The following is a 17,699-nucleotide window of genomic DNA, read 5'->3' as shown; positions in this document are numbered from 1 at the left end:
CTACCGCATAGTAGACTCATGACTAAGGGCAGAGCATGTGGAGATAGGTAGCAGAATGGATAGCAAGCTAGTTACAAAACAGAAAACAGAGAGTAGGGGTTAAAGGTAGTTACTCAGACTGGCTAAAGGTGGGAAGTGGTGTTCCACAAGGATCAGTGCTGGGACCACTGTTGTTCACTATTTACATAAATGATTTGGACTCGGGAATTGGAAATACAATTTCAAAATTTGCGGACCACACCAAATTGGGGGGTATGGTTAATAGTGAGGAGGACCGGGACAAAACCAAAGGTAACCTAAATGTGGAGGCGGAAGATGTGGGTATGGTTCTTAACGAGTACTTTTCTTCTGTCTTCACAAAAGAGGGGGACGATGCAGAGATTGTAGTTGAGGAGGAGTGTGAAATATTGGATGGGTTAAACATAGTGAGAGAGGAAGTATTAAGGGGTTTAGCATCTTTGAAAATAGATAATTCACCAGCTCCAGATGAAATGTATCTCAGGCTGTTAAGAGAAGCAAGGGAGGAAATAGCGAAGGCTCTGACCATCATTTTCCGATCCTCCCTGACTACAGGCATGGTGCCAGAGGACTGGAGGACTGATAACATTGTACTGTTGTTTAAAAAGGGAGAAAGAGACAGACCAAGTAATTAAAGGCCAATCAGTCTAACCTCGGTGATGGGCAAATTATTGGAATCAATTGAGGGACAGCATAAATCGTCATTTAGAATGGCATGGAGAGTCGGCATGGAGAGTCAGCATGGATTTGTTAAAGGAAGGTCGTGTCTGACTAACTTGATCGAATTTTTTGAGGAGGTAACAAGGAGGGTCGATGAGGGTTGATTTGATGTAATGTACATGGATTTTAGCAAGGTTTTTGACAAGGTCCCACATGGCAGAGTGGTCAAAAAAGTAAAAGCCCATGGGATCCAAAATTGGCTCAGTGGCAGGAAGCAAAAGGTAATGGCTGACGGGTGTTTTTGCGACTGGAAGGCTGTTTCCAGTGGGGTTCCGCAAGGCTCAATACTAGGTCCCTTGCTTTTTATGGCCTACATTAATGATTTGGACTTGAATGTGGGGGGCTTGATCAAGAAGTTTACAGATGATACAAAAATTGGCCATGTGGTTGATGGTGAGGAGGAAAGCTGTAGACTGCAGGAAGATATCAATGGACTGATCAGGTGGGCAGAAAAGTGGCAAGTGGAATTCAATCCGGAGAAGTGTGAGGTAATGCATTTGGGGAGGGCAAACAAGGCAAGGGAGTGCACAATAAATGGAAGGATACTGAGAGGTGTGGAAGAACAAAGGGATCTTGGAGTGCATGTCCACAGATCCCTGAATGTAGCTGGACAGGTGGATAAGATGGTTAAAAAGGCATACGGGATACTTTCCTTTATTAGCCGAGGCATAGAATATAACAACAGGGAGGTTATGCTAAAAATGTATAAAATATTGGTTAGGCCACAGCTTGAGTACTACGTACATCTCTGGTCACCACATTACAAGAAAGATTTGATTGCATTAGAGAGGGTACAGAGGAGATTTATGTGGATGTTGCCAGGGCTGGAGAATTTTAGCTATTAGAATATGTTTCCTTTGGAACAAAGGAGGCTGAGGGGAGATTTAATTGAGGTATATAAAATTATGACGGGACTAGATAGAGTGGATAGGGAGGACCTATTTCCCACAGCAGAGGGATCAGTGACCAGGGGGCATAGATTTAAAGTAATTGGTAGAAGGATTAGAGGGGAGCTGAGGAGAATTTTTTTCATCCAGAGGGTGGTGGGGGTCTCAAACTCACTGCCTGAAAGGGTGGTAGAGGCAGAAACCCTCAACTCATTTAAAAAGTACTTGCATGTGCACTTGAAGTGCCGTAACCTACAGGGCTGCAGACCAAGTGCTGGAAAATGGGATTAAGCTGGATAGCTCTTTTTTGGCCTGCACGAACATGGTGGGCCGAATGGCCTCCTGCACTGTAACTTTCTATGATTCTATGAAATACAGGAAGACATTAATAAACTTGCAGAATGGACATGCAATTGGCAAATGAATTTCAATATAGATAAGTGTGAGTTGGCCAATTAGGGATGGGCAATAAATGCTGGCCTTGCCAGCAACGCCCACATCCCATGAACGAATAAAAAAAAAGGTGGTACACTTTGGTAGGAAGAATAAGGAGGCCACATACTCCTCAGAAAATAAGAGTTTAAATGGGGTAAAGGAGCAGAGGGATCCTGGGGTACAGATACACATATCACTAGAAGTAGCGATGCAGGTTAATAAGGCAATAAACAAAGCAAACAACGCACTGCATTTCATTCTAGAGAGATGGAATGGAAAAGCAGAGAAGTTATATTAAACCCGTATAGAACCTTGGTTAGACCACACTTGGAGTGACCATTTTATAATGTGGAGACCAACTGTGAACAGTTCCGGTCTCCATATTATAAAAAGGATATAGGGGCACTGGAGAAGGTGCAAAAACAATTTACGAGGATGATACCAGAATTGAGAGATTATATCTATCAGGAAAGATTGAGCAGGCTGAGGCTCATTTCTCTAGAAAAGAGAAGACTGAGGAGTGACCTGATAGAGGTCTTTAAGATTATGAAAGGGTTTGATAGAGAAGATGTTTCCACTTGCGGGGGAGACCAGAACCAGGGGCCATAAATATAAGATAGTCACTAATAAATCCAATAGGAAACTCAGGAGAAACCTCTTTACCCAGAGAGTGGTTAGAATGTGGAACTCACTACCACTGGGAGTAGGTGGGACAACTTGCATGATGCATTTAAGGGGAAGCCAGATAAACACATGAGGAAGAAAGGAATAGAAGGATATGTTGATGGGGTTAGATGAAGAAGGGTGGAAGGAGGTTCATGTAGAGCATAAACACTGGCATGAAACTGTTGGGCCGAATGGCCTGTTTCTGTGCTGTACATTTTATGTAATTCTATAAAATCTTTGGGGCTCTTCTCCCTCTTAAGATGCTTCCTCCTCTTCACTGAACTTTGCCACCCTTCTAGTGGCAGGTCTACTCTGCATGCAAAATTAGCCCCGATTCAGGAAAAAGGGTCGACCTACTCTTACCTTTGATGGTTCCATCCTTGGTCCTTCTTCATTTGTTGACATTCTGGGCCTCACCATCTCCTCTGATCTCCGATGGAATGCCCACATCTCTTCCATTGCTAAAATTGCCTCCAAGAAGCTGAGTTTCCTTTTTCATGTCAAACAATTTTTCCTCAACAACTCTCACTCAATTCTCTATAAAGTTCAAGTGTATCCATTGTTGGGGAAGGTCTTCCAGCAGCTCTCTTGCATTCTTTAACTGGATATAAGTAAAAGTTTGTCATCAGATTGGTGATTCCCTCCTTCACCTCTAGTCTCCTATCTCTTTTTCCACTGCACCCTTTCTTGTCTTTCTCTTGTTTATTGTTCCCTCATCTGCTGTATGCACATCTTGAACTTTCCTCTCTTGTTCCATATTAGCTCCAAATGCACCATCATACAAGACATTCTTCTTCCCTACTATGTTAGGATCAAACATTGGACAGTCTACTATTCTAACTAATTCTTTGCCAGGTAAACTGTTGACTGGTTTACCTCCTTCCTCCTAGTTAAGTCTTTTGAAACCCAAGCTTGCCAACAACCAGTTACTACTTTCTGATTAACCTCATCTTCTATTTACTCTTTTCACTCTGGGTAATGTCCTGTGCTGTGGGCTTTGACCCTTCATTCTAGACTCTTAATTTTTTTTTAAATGACATCACCAGCAGGTTTTCTGAATGCATTAGAATCAAAATCATGCCCCTTTTAAGTTCATTATTAGTCAGTATTGACTTACGTTTTACATGTAAACTTAGTAGTCCCAAAATTGCTCTGTCGTTGTTTTTCCTGGATTGGGGCTAATTTTGCATGCAGAGTGGGCCTGCCACTAGAAGGGTGGAAAAATTCAGTGAAGAGGAGGAAGCATCTTAAGAGGGCTGAAGAGCAGCACAGAAACAGGCCATTCAGTGCAACAGGTTCATGCCAGTGTTTATACTCCACATGAGCCTCCTTCCACCCTTCTTCATCTAACCCCATCAACATATCCTTCTCTTCCTTTCTTCCTCATGTGTCCCAAAATTGCTCTGCCCTAATCTCCTCCATTTCTAAAATTACCTCCCAGAAGCTGAGTTTCTTCTTGCCAAACATTTTTTTTCTGACCAAGCGTACCTCGTCGAACATGGCGTAAGAGGGGTCCACCTGGACTTGAAAGCTGCTACTGAGGCCTGGACCCTCGAAGGTCAAGGAAGAAAAAGTTTTACAAATAACTTTTAAAGCATGCAGTGAAGTTATTTGAGAGTTAAGCGAGAGAACCAATTCCTTTTCCTTTCTCATTTGCTTGTCTCCCGGTCTGCTGCTGAACAGTGCAGACTGAACTGTATTTTTAAAGGCTGCATGGGAGTTTCCATACAGTTCAGCTGCTTATACCTGCTTTACATGGGTTTTATGCCAATCCCTCCTCCAATGGGTTAGCAAATAATCTGACTCAGGAAATCTGCATGTAACTCTCCCTATAGTCCGCTGGCAGGCACAATATTATTTTTTAAAGGTGCAACAGCAGTGCATCTCACTTCAAATAAATTTTCTCCCAAGTACCAGGATCAGCAGCTTTCTGGGGGGAATCCGGCAACCCAGCCCTACCCCACCCCACCCTGCCAGCCGGCAAGCTTGTGTCCCCAAACCGCCGAAAGCCTGCACCTCGAGATTCCTCCCCGTTACCCTGTGTAATTTAGCTGGATCAGTGGCACAGTTCAGCAGTAGACACAATCCTAGTGTCACTATCAGGATCACACCTTCGCGGAAATTCTGGACTCGTAATACCTTTGCAGAATATACTATAATTGGCCCGTTTTACCATGGGCGACAGTTTCTTTAAAACGAGCATCTAGATTTTTTTCTAATGACTACTATTTTTAATTTACAGGTCAAAAAAGATTCTACCTGTAGATCTGAAGGTAAGACAGAACATTCATCAGTGTTCACCACACAATGACAGTCAATCCATGTCAACTATAGCATTGACGTTTTTGGAAATCAAAGAGGCAGAAAAGAATTTCAAAATTTGTTATCTTATACGCATAGCAACATAAGGTCGGTAGAGGTTTAAAGCAGGCTATAACTTATGTCTGAGTCATTTTAGCTCCAAACATCACTTGGACACAAGTTCCAGCAAAGATGGTGTAGGGAATTCTGCCTCACGAGTCTACTATAATTGTTTTGTGCAGATAACTAAATTAGCAGATGACTGATATCCAGTATATGAAATAGTCTTTGCTTTTTAGTAGGCATTTCATAAGGTTCCACTTCTCAAACTCTTAAAGAAGGTAAAGATCCAGGGAATTAATGGGAAAGTAGCTAGAAGGAAATGATTGGGAGGGAGGGGGCGATCAGGATAGGAGGGGAACCAATCAGGAGGGAGGGGGACGATCAAGTGGGAGGGTGCGCGATCGAGAGGGAGGGGGTTGGTCGGAAGGGGGGGAGGCGATTCTGCTTCTTGAGGCTCCACATTCAGGTAATTATTTTTTTAACAAACTTACATTTTTGGTGGCGGCCTCCAGCGATCCCTTTTAGGACCACTGGTTAGGCCAAATGTAGATTACTTTCCTGAATGCAGCCGGCCCCATGCTGGCTACATTCAGGGCAGACTAAATTTGTAAAGGGGGCTTCAAACAGGTGTTAAGCCCTTTATTTGTACATGCAAAGGGCCTAACACCTGTTTCAGGTGCGGGTTCTGGATGTCTCTCTTTGTGCCTTTACTATTATGACAGACAGTGCACTTCCAGCACGCAATGTGCCCGTGCCACATTGCATGCCTTGGTGTCCGTTTTACGCCTGTAAAACAGGCACAACATCAACCAATTTATTTTTTAAACACCCCACCCCCCCCCATCCCCCAGGAAGATCAAAAGCCCATGCCCCTTCAGCATCACCCTGCTGTGATCTCCTTTCCTGCCCCATTTTCAGACACAAGGGTCAGCCAGGAAATGGGTCTGTGCCTGGCCTGTGCAACTGATGCGGGGCTGGAAAATTCCTGGATCCTGCTTCCTCACAGATTACATACCAGGAATGCACATTTGGACTATTATACCTTTAATGTTTTGTTTTAACAGTTACTCTTTTTTTTAAACTACTAATAGCTTCACCCAGTAATGTACAGGATGAAAGTAATGTGCAGAGTGATCTTATCGACTCATCTCGAATTTGTATTAAACTGCAAACTAAGAAGTTTGATCCTGAGGACTTCAGCTTTTACATTGAATGCTGCAGTGGCACTGACTCTTTCCAGGTTCGACACACCAATGAAACTTCAATTTTTATTGTGGAATTTACAAATAACATAGGTAAGGTTAAAGTGTGTAAAGGACTATTGCACAATCTAAATTGCTTATATGATGAAAATTTCCTTTGAAGCTATTGGGACAGGTCATTTAAACGTTTTGCACCTGTAAAGGGAGTGTTGGGAAGGGAGGCCTATGGAATCAGGAGAATGCTGCTCAAAATTAAAGGGATGTAGCCACTTAAAGGTAAAACTGTGTACAGTTTTGGTCTCCTTATCTAAGGAAGGATATACTTATCTTAGAGGCAGTGCAGCAAAGGTTCACTAGATTCATTCCTGAGATAAGAGGGTTGTCCTATGAGGTGAGATTGAGTAGAATGGGCCTATACTCTGGAGTTTAGAAGAATAAGAGGTGATCTAATTGAAACATATAAGATTATGAGGGGGCTTGACAGGGTAGATGCTGAGAGGTTGTTTCCCATGGCTGGAGAGTCTAGAACTAGGGGGCATAGTCGCAGGATAAGGGGTCAGCCATTTAAGACTGAGATGAGGAGGAATTTCTTCACTCAGAGGGTTGTGAATCTTTGGAATTCTCTACCCCAGAGGGCTGTGGATGCTGAGTCATTGAGTATATTCCAGACAGAGATAGACAGATTTCTGGACTCTGGGGGAGACAGGTGTGGAGAGCGAGTGAGTCCAGAAGCTATTTGAAGGGTAGAGTATCGGAGGACCCACTGCTGGAGGTATATCCGTGGGAATTAAGAGCTGAGAGGTGTGCAGAATTGATCGTGGGCAGAAAAATGGTGGCGAAATTGGAGGTCGCTATAAGATCCAGAAGCGGTGGAGAAATAGACTACGGCCCAGCAGAGTGAATTTCTGGCCAGGAACCACACTGTGACAAAATAAAGCCGAAAAACCAGTAGGACCTAGAACCTAGACATCAGTTTGTCGATGCTGCAAGCTGACTTCACCCTACGTATGTCTACTTTATCCCACCACAGGACCTCTGACTTTAACTTTGGACTCCATCCTATTCTCTCCCTTCTATCCCCTGTTAATTACCAGGACATATCGATCCCAATTTTCCTGGGTAACCACGTCTATGTACCTTGAGTTTCCCTGTGTCCATTTGCATGCGTGTTTTGGCTGCTGCTCCGGACCCGAGCCCATCGCTTCTATTTCCCCTTTTTTCTTCTTTTCTCTTTACCCCTCCGAGGCCCCTCTTTCCTGTCGTCATGCCTCCTTTCATTTCTCCCCTCTCAGGTACTCTGCTCCCCCCCCCCCCCCTGCAAGTCCCTACCCCAATTCTTCAGCACTCCTCGACCTTCCCACTCTCCCGCTGCTGTCCCAGACTTGACTGTCTCTTAGATAAGCCTAGAGCATCCCTCTGGGCCTCTCTTGGCATCCTCTGAAGGGCCCATCGAGACACTCATCGCTGCCTCCTAACGAGCAGCCACCCCAACTGCCCCATCCAACTCTCTCACTGACTTTCCCGCCCACTAATCTTGGCAATCTCCTTCCCGTCTCACTCACCCCTCCCAGTGCTGACCCTGTGGATTCTGCTTGCGGCTCAGCTATCACCGCCCCTCTCTGCACCTCCCTCCAGAATGTCCGTTCATTTGTGAGCAAGGTCCTTGCCATCCATGAGCTTATTGTGGATGATTGCACTGACATCATGGCCTTGACAGAAACTTGGCTGACGGGTGATGACACCTTCTCCCTTAATGAAGCCTCCCTGCCTGCCTATATCTTCCACCGCTTGCCCCGCCCAGACTGCCGCAGTAGCAGTGTGGTCCTTATCACCAAATCACACTTTGGTCTGTCCCCTTACTCCACTGGCACCTTCTTTTCCTTTGAGCACCTGACCTTGTTTTAACCCTCTCACCTCTCCTTAAAATCCTCATTCTTTACTGCCCACCCAAGTACCACGCCAAGTTTCTCACTGAGATATCTTCACTGCTTTCCTCCCTCAGCTACTGCACCAGGCAACTTCTCATCCTCGATGATTTCAACCTCCATCTCAACTCATCATGCTCTCTTTCCTCTGAGTTCACTGCCCTCCTATTCTTTCTTAATCTCTCCCTTCATATAAACTTCCCTACCCATATTCACTGCCACCCCCTCAACCTTGCCATCTCACATGGTCTCTCTACTCCCAACATGTCAATCACAGATAAGGCCATCTCTGATCACTTCCTTGTAATCCCTCTCCACCTATATCCCCCTTCCCCCTCCCAACCCCAGCTCGTTCTTTGTCTGCCCCTGGAAAAACTCTCCCCCCCCCCCCCCCCCCCAAGACACTTACAACTGCACTTTCAAATTCCCAACTATCTAGCCTTTGGCCTTCCATTCACCACAACATTTCTGCAGCTACCGATCTACTCAATCACACCCTCACCTCTACCTTTGATGCCCTTGTCCCCATTAAAACCATTACTCTCTCTCACCCTGGTCATTCCCCCTGGTATGACCCTCACCTCCGCTCCCTTAAGTCCAAGGGACGCCGACTTGAACGTTTATGGCGGACAACTGGTTTAGTCATTCAACGTCACATCAGCCTGGATCACATAAAACGCTATCAGGTCCTGCTGTCCTCTGCCAAAACTGCTCACTGTTCTAGGATCATCCTGGAATGCAAAGATAACCCCTGGCTCCTCTTCTCCACTACAAACCATCTTCTTAAACCCCTCTCCCCTGCCTCCTCCACCCTCACCTCCAACAACAAGTGCAAGGAGCTTGGACTTCTTTGTCACTAAGATTGAGACCATCCGTTCAGCTGCCTCTGCCACTTCCCCTACGATTCCTACCTGTTCCAGCCCTGAACTTGCATCTTTCTCTAGTTTCTCTCCTATCTCCCCTCATGCCCTCTCCGAGCTCATCTTGACCATGAGACCCACCTCCTGCTCCCTCGATCCTATTCCCACCAAAATGATGACCACCCAACTTCCCATCCTAGCCCCCATGTTAGCTGATATTGTTAACGATTCCCTCACCTCAGGTACTGTCCCCCGGCCCTTCAAATCTGCCGTCATCACCCCCCTCCGCAAAAATCTACCCTTGACCCTTCTGTCCTTGCAAACTACTGCCCCCATCTGCAACCTCCCTTTCCTCTCCAAAGTCCTGGAAAGTGTTGCTGCCTCCCAAATCTGTGCTCCTCTTTCCCACAATTCCATGTTTGAATCTCTCCAATCAGGTTTTCACCCCTGCCACAGTACTGAAACGGCCCTTATCAAAGTCACAAATGACATCCAAAGTGACTGTGACCAAGGTAAACTATCCCTCCTCATCCTTCTCAACCTGTCTGCAGTCTTTGACACGGTTGACCACACCATCCTCCTCCAATGCCTCTCCTCCGCCATCCAGCTGGGTGGGACTGCGCTCGTCTGGTTCCATTCTTATCAATCCATTCATAGCCAGAGAATCATCTGCAATGGCTTCTCTTTCCCCTCCCGCACTGTTACCTCTGGAGTCCCCCAAGAATCTATCCTTGGCCCCTCTTATTTCTCATCTACATGCTGCCCCTCAGCGACATCATCCGAAAACACGACGTCAAATTCCACATGTATGCTGACGACACCCAGCTCTACCTCACCACCACCTCCCTCGACCCCTCCACTGTCTCTTATTTGTCACACTGCTTAGCCGACATCCAGTACTGGATGAGCAAAAATTTCCTCCAACTAAATATTGGGAAGACCGAAGCCATTGTCTTTGGTCCCCGTCGCAAACTCCATTCCCTAACCACCAACTCTATCCCTCTCCCTGGCCACTGTCTGAGGCTGAACCAGACCGTTCGGAACCTTGACGTCCTATCTGACCCTGAGATGAGCTTCGGACCATATATCTGCTCCATCATCATGACTGCCTACTTCCACCTCTGCAACATCGCCTATCTCTGCCCCTGCCTTTTTTTTTTTATTCGTTCACGGGATGTGGGCGTCGCTGGCAAGGCCGGCATTTATTGCCCATCCCTAATTGCCCTCGAGAAGGTGGTGGTGAACCGCCTTTTTGAACCGCTGCAGTCCGTGTGGTGACGGTTCTCCCACTGTGCTGTTAGGAAGGGAGTTCCAGGATTTTGACCCAGCGACAATGAAGGAACGGCGATATATTTCCAAGTCGGGATGGTGTGTGACTTGGAGGGGAACGTGCAGGTGGTGTTGTTCCCATGTGCCTGCTGCCCTTGTCCTTCTAGGTGGTAGAGGTCGCGGGTTTGGGAGGTGCTGTCGAAGAAGCCTTGGCGAGTTGCTGCAGTGCATCCTGTGGATGGTGCACACTGCAGCCACAGTGCGCCGGTGGTGAAGGGAGTGAATGTTTAGGGTAGTGGATGGGGTGCCAATCAAGCGGGCTGCTTTATCTTGGATGGTGTCGAGCTTCTTGAGTGTTGTTGGAGCTGCACTCATCCAGGCAAGTGGAGAGTATTCCATCACACTCCTGACTTGTGCCTTGTAGATGGTGGAAAGGCTTTGGGGAGTCAGGAGGTGAGTCACTCGCCGCAGAATACCCAGCCTCTGACCTGCTCTCGTAGCCACAGTATTTATATGGCTGGTCCAGTTAAGTTTCTGGTCAATGGTGACCCCCAGGATGTTGATGGTGGGGGATTCGGCGATGGTAATGCCGTTGAATGTCAAGGGGAGGTGGTTAGACTCTCTCTTGTTGGAGATGGTCATTGCCTGGCACTTATCTGGCGCGAATGTTGCTTGCCACTTATCAGCCCAAGCCTGGATGTTGTCCAGGTCTTGCTGCATGCAGGCTCGGACTGCTTCATTATCTGAGGGGTTGCGAATGGAACTGAACACTGTGCAGTCATCAGCGAACATCCCCATTTCTGACCTTATGATGGAGGGAAGGTCATTGATGAAGCAGCTGAAGATGGTTGGGCCTAGGACACTGCCCTGAGGAACTCCTGCTCATCCATACCTTTGTTACCTCTAGATCAATTATTCCAATGCTCTCCTGTCTGGCCTCCCAGCTTTCACCCTCCAAAAACTTGAGCTCATCCAAATCTCTGCTGCCTGTATCCTAATTCGCACCAAGTCCCGTTCTCCCATCACCCTTGTCCTCGCTGACCTACATTGGCTCCTGGTCCGGAATGCCTCGATTTTAAAAATTCTCATCCTTGTTTTCAAATCCCTCCACAGCCTCACCCCTCCCTATCTTGTAACCTTCTCCAGCCCTAAAAACCTCCAAGATCTCTGCAGTCTTCTAATTCCTGCCTCTTGCACATCCCCGATTTTAATCGCTCCACCGTTGGCAGCTTTGCCTTCAGCTGCCTAGGCCCTAAATTCTGGAATTCCCTCCCTAAACCTTTCCGCCTCTCTTTCTCTTTCTCTCTCCTCCTTTAAGACGCTCTTTAAAACCTACCTCTTTGACTCAGCATTTGGTCACCTGTCCTAATATCCCCTTATGTGGCTCGGTGTCAAATTTTGTTTGATAACACTCCTGTGAAGCGCCTTGGGATGTTTTACTAGGTTAAAGGGTCTATATAAATGCAAGTTCTTGTTGTTGGTTGATTATAGGGGAATAATGTTGAAGGCTAAAAAAAATGGAGGCAGCAGGTTTCAACAAAAGTAATAGGTGGGAGGGGAATAACTGGTGAGTGAGATTGGACGGCCAGACAACACAACGTGGAGGTACAAAATGGATTCTGTGAGCAAATGGCAGCATGGCACTGCCCCCCATACCCTGTTTTATGGGGTCTTGCCCTAATTGGTACTCCAGGATTCCCACCCCAGAGGGCAGCAGTGCACCATGCCTGTCAGGAAGTAGCAGGCAGATCGACTGCTGTCTACAGTACCTTTTCTTTTATTCGTTCATGGGATGTGGGCATCGCTGGTGAGGCCGGCATTTATTGCCCATCCCTATTTGCCCTTGAGAAGGTGGTGGTGAGCCGCCTTCTTGAACCGCTGCAGTCCATGTGGTGAAGGTTCTCCCACAGTGCTGTTAGGACAGCCTTGTCTTTTGCACTCACGTGCTGGACTCCGCCATCGTTGAGGATGGGGATATTTACAGAGCCTCCTCCTCCCGTTGGTTGGTTAATTGTCCACCACCATTCACGACTGGATGTGGCAGGACTGCAGAGCTTTGATCTGATCCGTTGGTTGTGGAATCACTTAGCTCTGTCTATAGCATGTTGCTTCCAGCTGTTTAGCATGCATGTAGTCCTGAGTTGTAGCTTCACCAGGTTGGCACCTCATTTTTAGGTACACCTGGTGCTGTTCCTGGCATGTCCTTCTACACTCCTCGTTGAACCAGGGTTGATCCCCTGGCTTGTTGGTAATGGTAGAGTGAGGAATATGCCGGGCCATGAGGTTACAGATTGTGCTGGAATACAAATCTGCTGCTGCAGATGGCCCACAGCGCCTCATGGATGCCCAGTTTTGAGCTGCTAGATCTGTTCTGAATCTATCCCATTTAGCATGGTGGTAGTGCCATACAACACTTTGGATGATGTCCTCAGCGCGAAGACAGGACTTCATCTCCACGAGGACTGTGCGGTGGTCACTCCTACCAATACTGTCATAGACAGATGCATCTGTGACAGGTAGATTGGTGAGGACGAGGTCAAGTAAGTTTTTCCCTCGTGTTGGTTCGTTCACCACCTGCCGCAGGCCCAGTCTAGCAGCTATGTCCTTCAGGACTCGGCCAGTAGCTTGGTGATGGACATTGAAGTCCCCCACCCAGTCTACATTCTGTGCCCTTGCTACCCTCAGTGCTTCCTCCAAATGGTGTTCAACATGGAGGAGGACTGATTCATCAGCTGAGGGAGGGCAGTAGGTGGTAATCAGGAGGAGGTTTCCTTGCCCATGTTTGAACCTGATGCCATGAGATTTTATGGGGTCCAGAGTCAATGTTGAGGACTCCCAGGGCCACTCCCTCCTGACTGTATATCACTGTACTGCCACCTCTGGTGGGTCTGTCCTGCCGGTGGGACAGGACATACCCAGGGATGGTGATGGAAGAGTCTGGGACGTTGGCTGCAAGGTGTGATTCTGTGAGTATGGCTATGTCAGGCTGTTGCTTGACTAGTCTGTGGGACAAGTCCCCAGATGTTAGTGAGAAGGACTTTGCAGGGTCGACTGGGCTTGGTTTGCCTTTGACTCCCAATGGTCCATCTGGTTTTCTTCTTATTATGACGTTTTGTAGCGAGATTGTACAACTGAGTGCCTTGCTAGGCCATTTCAGAGGGCGGTGGGTCTGGAGTCACATATAGGCCAGACCGGGTAAGGACAGCACGTTTCCTTCCCGAAAGGGCATTAGTGAACCAGATGGATTTTTACAACAATCCAGTAGTTTCATGGCCACTATTATTGATACTTTTTTTAATTGAATTTAAATTTCCCTAGCTGCCTTGGCAGGATTTGAACTCATGACTTTGGATTATTAGTTTTGGTGCCTTTGGATTATTAGTCCAGTAACATAACCACTATACTACCATTCCCTTGCCTTGTTTACCCTCTCCAAATGCATTACCTCACACTTCTCCAGATTGAATTCCATTTGCCACTTTTCTGCCCACCTGACCAGTTCATTGATATCTTCCTGCAGACTACAGCTTCCTTCCTCACTATCAACCACATGGTCAATTTTTGTATCATCCAGAAACGTCTTAATCATGCCTTAATCATTTAAGTCCAAATCATTAATATATACCACAAAAAGCAAGGGACCTAGCACTGAGCCCTGCGGAACCTCACTGGAAACAACCTTCAGTCACAAAAACACCCGTCCACCATTACCCTTTGCTTCATACCGCTGAGCCAATTTTGGATCCAACTTGCCACTTTCCCTTGGTTCCCCTGGGCTTTTACTTTTTTGACCAGTCTGCCATGTGGGATCTTGTCAAAAGCCTTGCTGAAATCCATGTAGACTACATCAAACGTGCTACCCTCTTCAAAAAATTCAGTCAAGTTAGTCAGACAAGACCATCCCTTAACAAATCCATGCTGACTGTCCCTAATTAATCCGTGCCTTTCTAAATGACGATTAATACTGTCCCTCAGAATTTTTTCCAATAATTTGCCCTCCACCGAGATTAGGCTGACTGACCTATAATTATTCGGACCATCCCTTTCTCCCTTCTTAAAAAATGGTACAACTTTAGCAGTCCTCCAATTCTCTGGCACCACGCCTGTAGCCAGGGAGGATTGGAAAGTGATGGTCGGAGCCTCTGCTATTTCCCCCCTTGCTTCTCTTAACAGCCTGGGGTACATTTCATCCGGGCCTGGCAATTTATCTACTTTCAAAGATGCTAATCCCCTTAGTACTTCCTCTCTCACTATGTTTATTCCATCCAATATTTCACACTCCTCCTCCTTAACTACAATGTCTGCATCATCCCCCTCTTTCATGAAGACAGATGCAAAATATTCACTGAGAACCATACCCTTGTCTTCTGCCTCTACGCTCAGGTTATCTTTTTGGTCTCTAATAGGCCCTACTCTTTCCTCAGTTATCCTCTTGCTCTTTATGTATTTATAAAACATCTTTGAGTTTTCCTTGATTTTACTTGCCAGTATTTTTTCATGCCCCCTCTTCGCTTTCCTAATTTCCTTATTGATTTCACCCCTACACTTTCTATACTCCTCTAGGCTTTCTGCAGTATTAGCTCTCGTTCTCTGACATAAGCTTCCCTTTTTTGTCTTATCCTACCCTGTATGCTGCTTGACACCCAGGGGGCTCTAGATTTGGGATTCCAACTTTTTTCTTTGTGAGTACATATTTGCGCTCACTATCTCCCCCTTGAATGCCTCCCACTGCTCTGACACTGATTTACCTTCAAGAAGCTGTTTCCTGTCCACTTTTGCCAAATCACATCTCAGCTTTGTAAAATTGGCCTATCCCCAATTGAGACCTTTTACTCCTGGTCTATCTTTGCCCTTTTCCATAAATACACTGAATCTAACTGAATTATGATCACTACCAGCAAAATGCTTTCCCACTGATATTCCTTCCACATGCCCAGCATCATTCCCTAAAACTAAGTCCAGAACTGCCCCCTCTATTGTTGGGCTTGCTACGTACTGGCTAAAAAAGTTCTCCTGAATGCAATTGAAGAATTCTGCGCCCTCTATACCTTTTGCACTGATTGTATCCCAGTTAATATTAGGGTAGTTGAAATCCCCTATTACTGTTCTAATGTTTTTGTACTTCTCAGAAATTTGCCTACATATTTACTCTTCTATCTCCCTCTGATTATTTGGGGCTCTATTGTACACTTCCAGCAGTGTGATTGCCCCTTTTATATTTTTCAGTTCCACCCATATGCCCTTATTGATGATCCTTCGAACATATCATCCCTCCTCACAGCTGTAATTGTTTCTTTAACCAATATTGCGATTTCCCCCCCCCTCCTTTTTTATCCCCCTCTCTATCTCGTCTGAAAACCCCGTAACCAGGAGTGTTGAGCTGCCATTCCTGCCCTTTAAGCCATATTTCAGTGCTGGCCCTGCAAATATTTTCCTTTCAAGTACTTATCCAGTTCCCTTTTGAAAGCATGATTGAATGTGCCTTCACCACCCCAGTGCATTCCAGATCATAACCACTCGCTGCATAAAAAAGTTTTTCCTCATGTCACCTTTGGTTCTTTTGCCAATCACTTTAAGTCCATGCCCTCTGGTTCTTGACCCTTCCGCCAATGGGAACAGTTTCTCTCTATCTACTCTGTCTCGACCCTTCATGATTTTGAATATCTCTGTTAAATCTCCTCTCAACCATCTCTGTTCCAAGGAGAACAACCCCAGCTTCTCCAGTCTATCCACGTAACTAAAGTCCCTCATCCCTGGAATCATTCTAGTAAATCTCTTTTGCACCCTCTCTAAGGCCTTCACATCTTTCCTAAAGTGCGGTGCCCAGAACTGGAGACAATACTCCAGTTGTGGCTGAACCAGTGTTTTATAAAGGTTCATCATGACTTCCTTGCATTTGTTCTCAATGCCTCTATTTATAAAGCCCAGGATCCTGTATGCTTTTTAACTGCTTTCTCAAACTGCCCTGCCACCTTCAACAAATTGTGCACATATACCCCCAGATCTCTCTGTTCCTGCATGCAAAAGAACCAAAGGTGACATGAGGAAAAACTTTTTTACACAATGAATGGTTAGTATCTGGAATGCACTGCCCGAGGGAGTGGTGGAGGCAGATTCAATCATGGCCTTCAAAAGCGAACTGGATAAGTAGTTGAAACGAAAAAATTTGCAGGGCTACGGGGATAGGGCCGGGTAGTGGGACTAGCTGGGTTGCTCTTGCATAGAGCCGCCGCTGACTCGATGGGCCAAATGGCCTCCTTCCATACTGTAACTGTTCTATGATTCTAAGTTAGTTAAACTTGATTGGGGTAGAGGAGCAGAGGGATCTGGGGCTTTGGATAAACAAATCACTAAAAGTAGTGATGCAGGTTAATAAAGCCATAAAAAAGCAAATAAAGCACTGGGGTTCATTTCCAGAGGGATAGAAATGAAAAGCAGAGAATTTATATTAAAATTGTATAGACTCTTCGTTAGACCTCACGTGGAGTACTGTGAACAGTTCTAGTCTCCTTATTATAAAAAGAATATAGAGGCACTGGAGAAGATTTACTAGGAGGATACCAGAACTGAGCCGTTATACCTATCAGGAAATACTGATCAGACTTGGGCTTTTCTCTCCAGAAAAGAGTAGACTGAGGGATGATCTAATAGAGGTCTTTAAGATTATGAAAATGTTTGATAGGATAGCCATAGAGAAGATGTTTCCATTTGCAGGGGAGACCAGAACTAGGGGCCATAAATATAAGATATTCACTAATAAACCCAATCAAAGAGTACGGTAGTATAGTGGTTATGTTACTGGACTAATAATCCAGAAGGCTTGGACGAATAATCTGGAGTCATAAGTTCAAATCCTACCATGGCAGCTGGGGAATTTAAATTCAATTAATTAAATAAAATCAGGAATTAAAATACTAGTATCAGTAATGGTGGCCATGAAACTACCAGATTGTTGTAAAAACCCATTTGGTTCACTAATGCCCTTTAGGGAAGGAAACCTGCTGTTCTTACCTGGTCTGGCCGATATGTGACTCAAGACCCACAGCAATGTGGTTGATTCTTAATTACCCTCTGAAATGGACTAGCAAGCTACTCCGTTGTAAAAGATCACAATAAGAATAAAACCAGACAGACCACTAGGCACCGGACACAACAATGGCAAACCAAGCCCAGTCGACCCTGCAAAGTCCTTCTCACTAACATCTGGGGACTTGTGCCATAATTGGGAGAGCTGTCTCACAGACTAGTCAAGCAACAGCCTGACATAGCCATACTCACAGAATCAAGCCAACGTCCCAGACTCTTCCATCACCATCCCTGGGTATGTCCTGTCCCACCAGCAGAACAGACCCA

General features: G+C 45.9%; 1 protein-coding gene across 3 annotated transcripts in view; it reads left to right on the top strand.

Moving 5' to 3' along the window:
• LOC137344851 (protein mono-ADP-ribosyltransferase PARP14-like) overlaps nucleotides 1–17,699 on the top strand; it is a 106,222-nt gene that overhangs the window by 16,060 nt on the left and 72,463 nt on the right. For all 3 annotated transcript variants that reach the window (XM_068008080.1, XM_068008060.1, XM_068008069.1), the window contains exons 3-4: nucleotides 4,969–4,999; nucleotides 6,182–6,385. In XM_068008080.1, coding sequence (XP_067864181.1) covers nucleotides 4,969–4,999; nucleotides 6,182–6,385 — 235 coding nt within the window. The remainder of the gene's footprint in view (nucleotides 1–4,968; nucleotides 5,000–6,181; nucleotides 6,386–17,699) is intronic.

This window comes from Heptranchias perlo, chromosome 2, assembly GCF_035084215.1.
Source record: "Heptranchias perlo isolate sHepPer1 chromosome 2, sHepPer1.hap1, whole genome shotgun sequence".
NCBI classification, from domain to species: domain Eukaryota; kingdom Metazoa; phylum Chordata; class Chondrichthyes; order Hexanchiformes; family Hexanchidae; genus Heptranchias; species Heptranchias perlo.
This window is presented reverse-complemented; position numbering and strand designations above follow the sequence as displayed.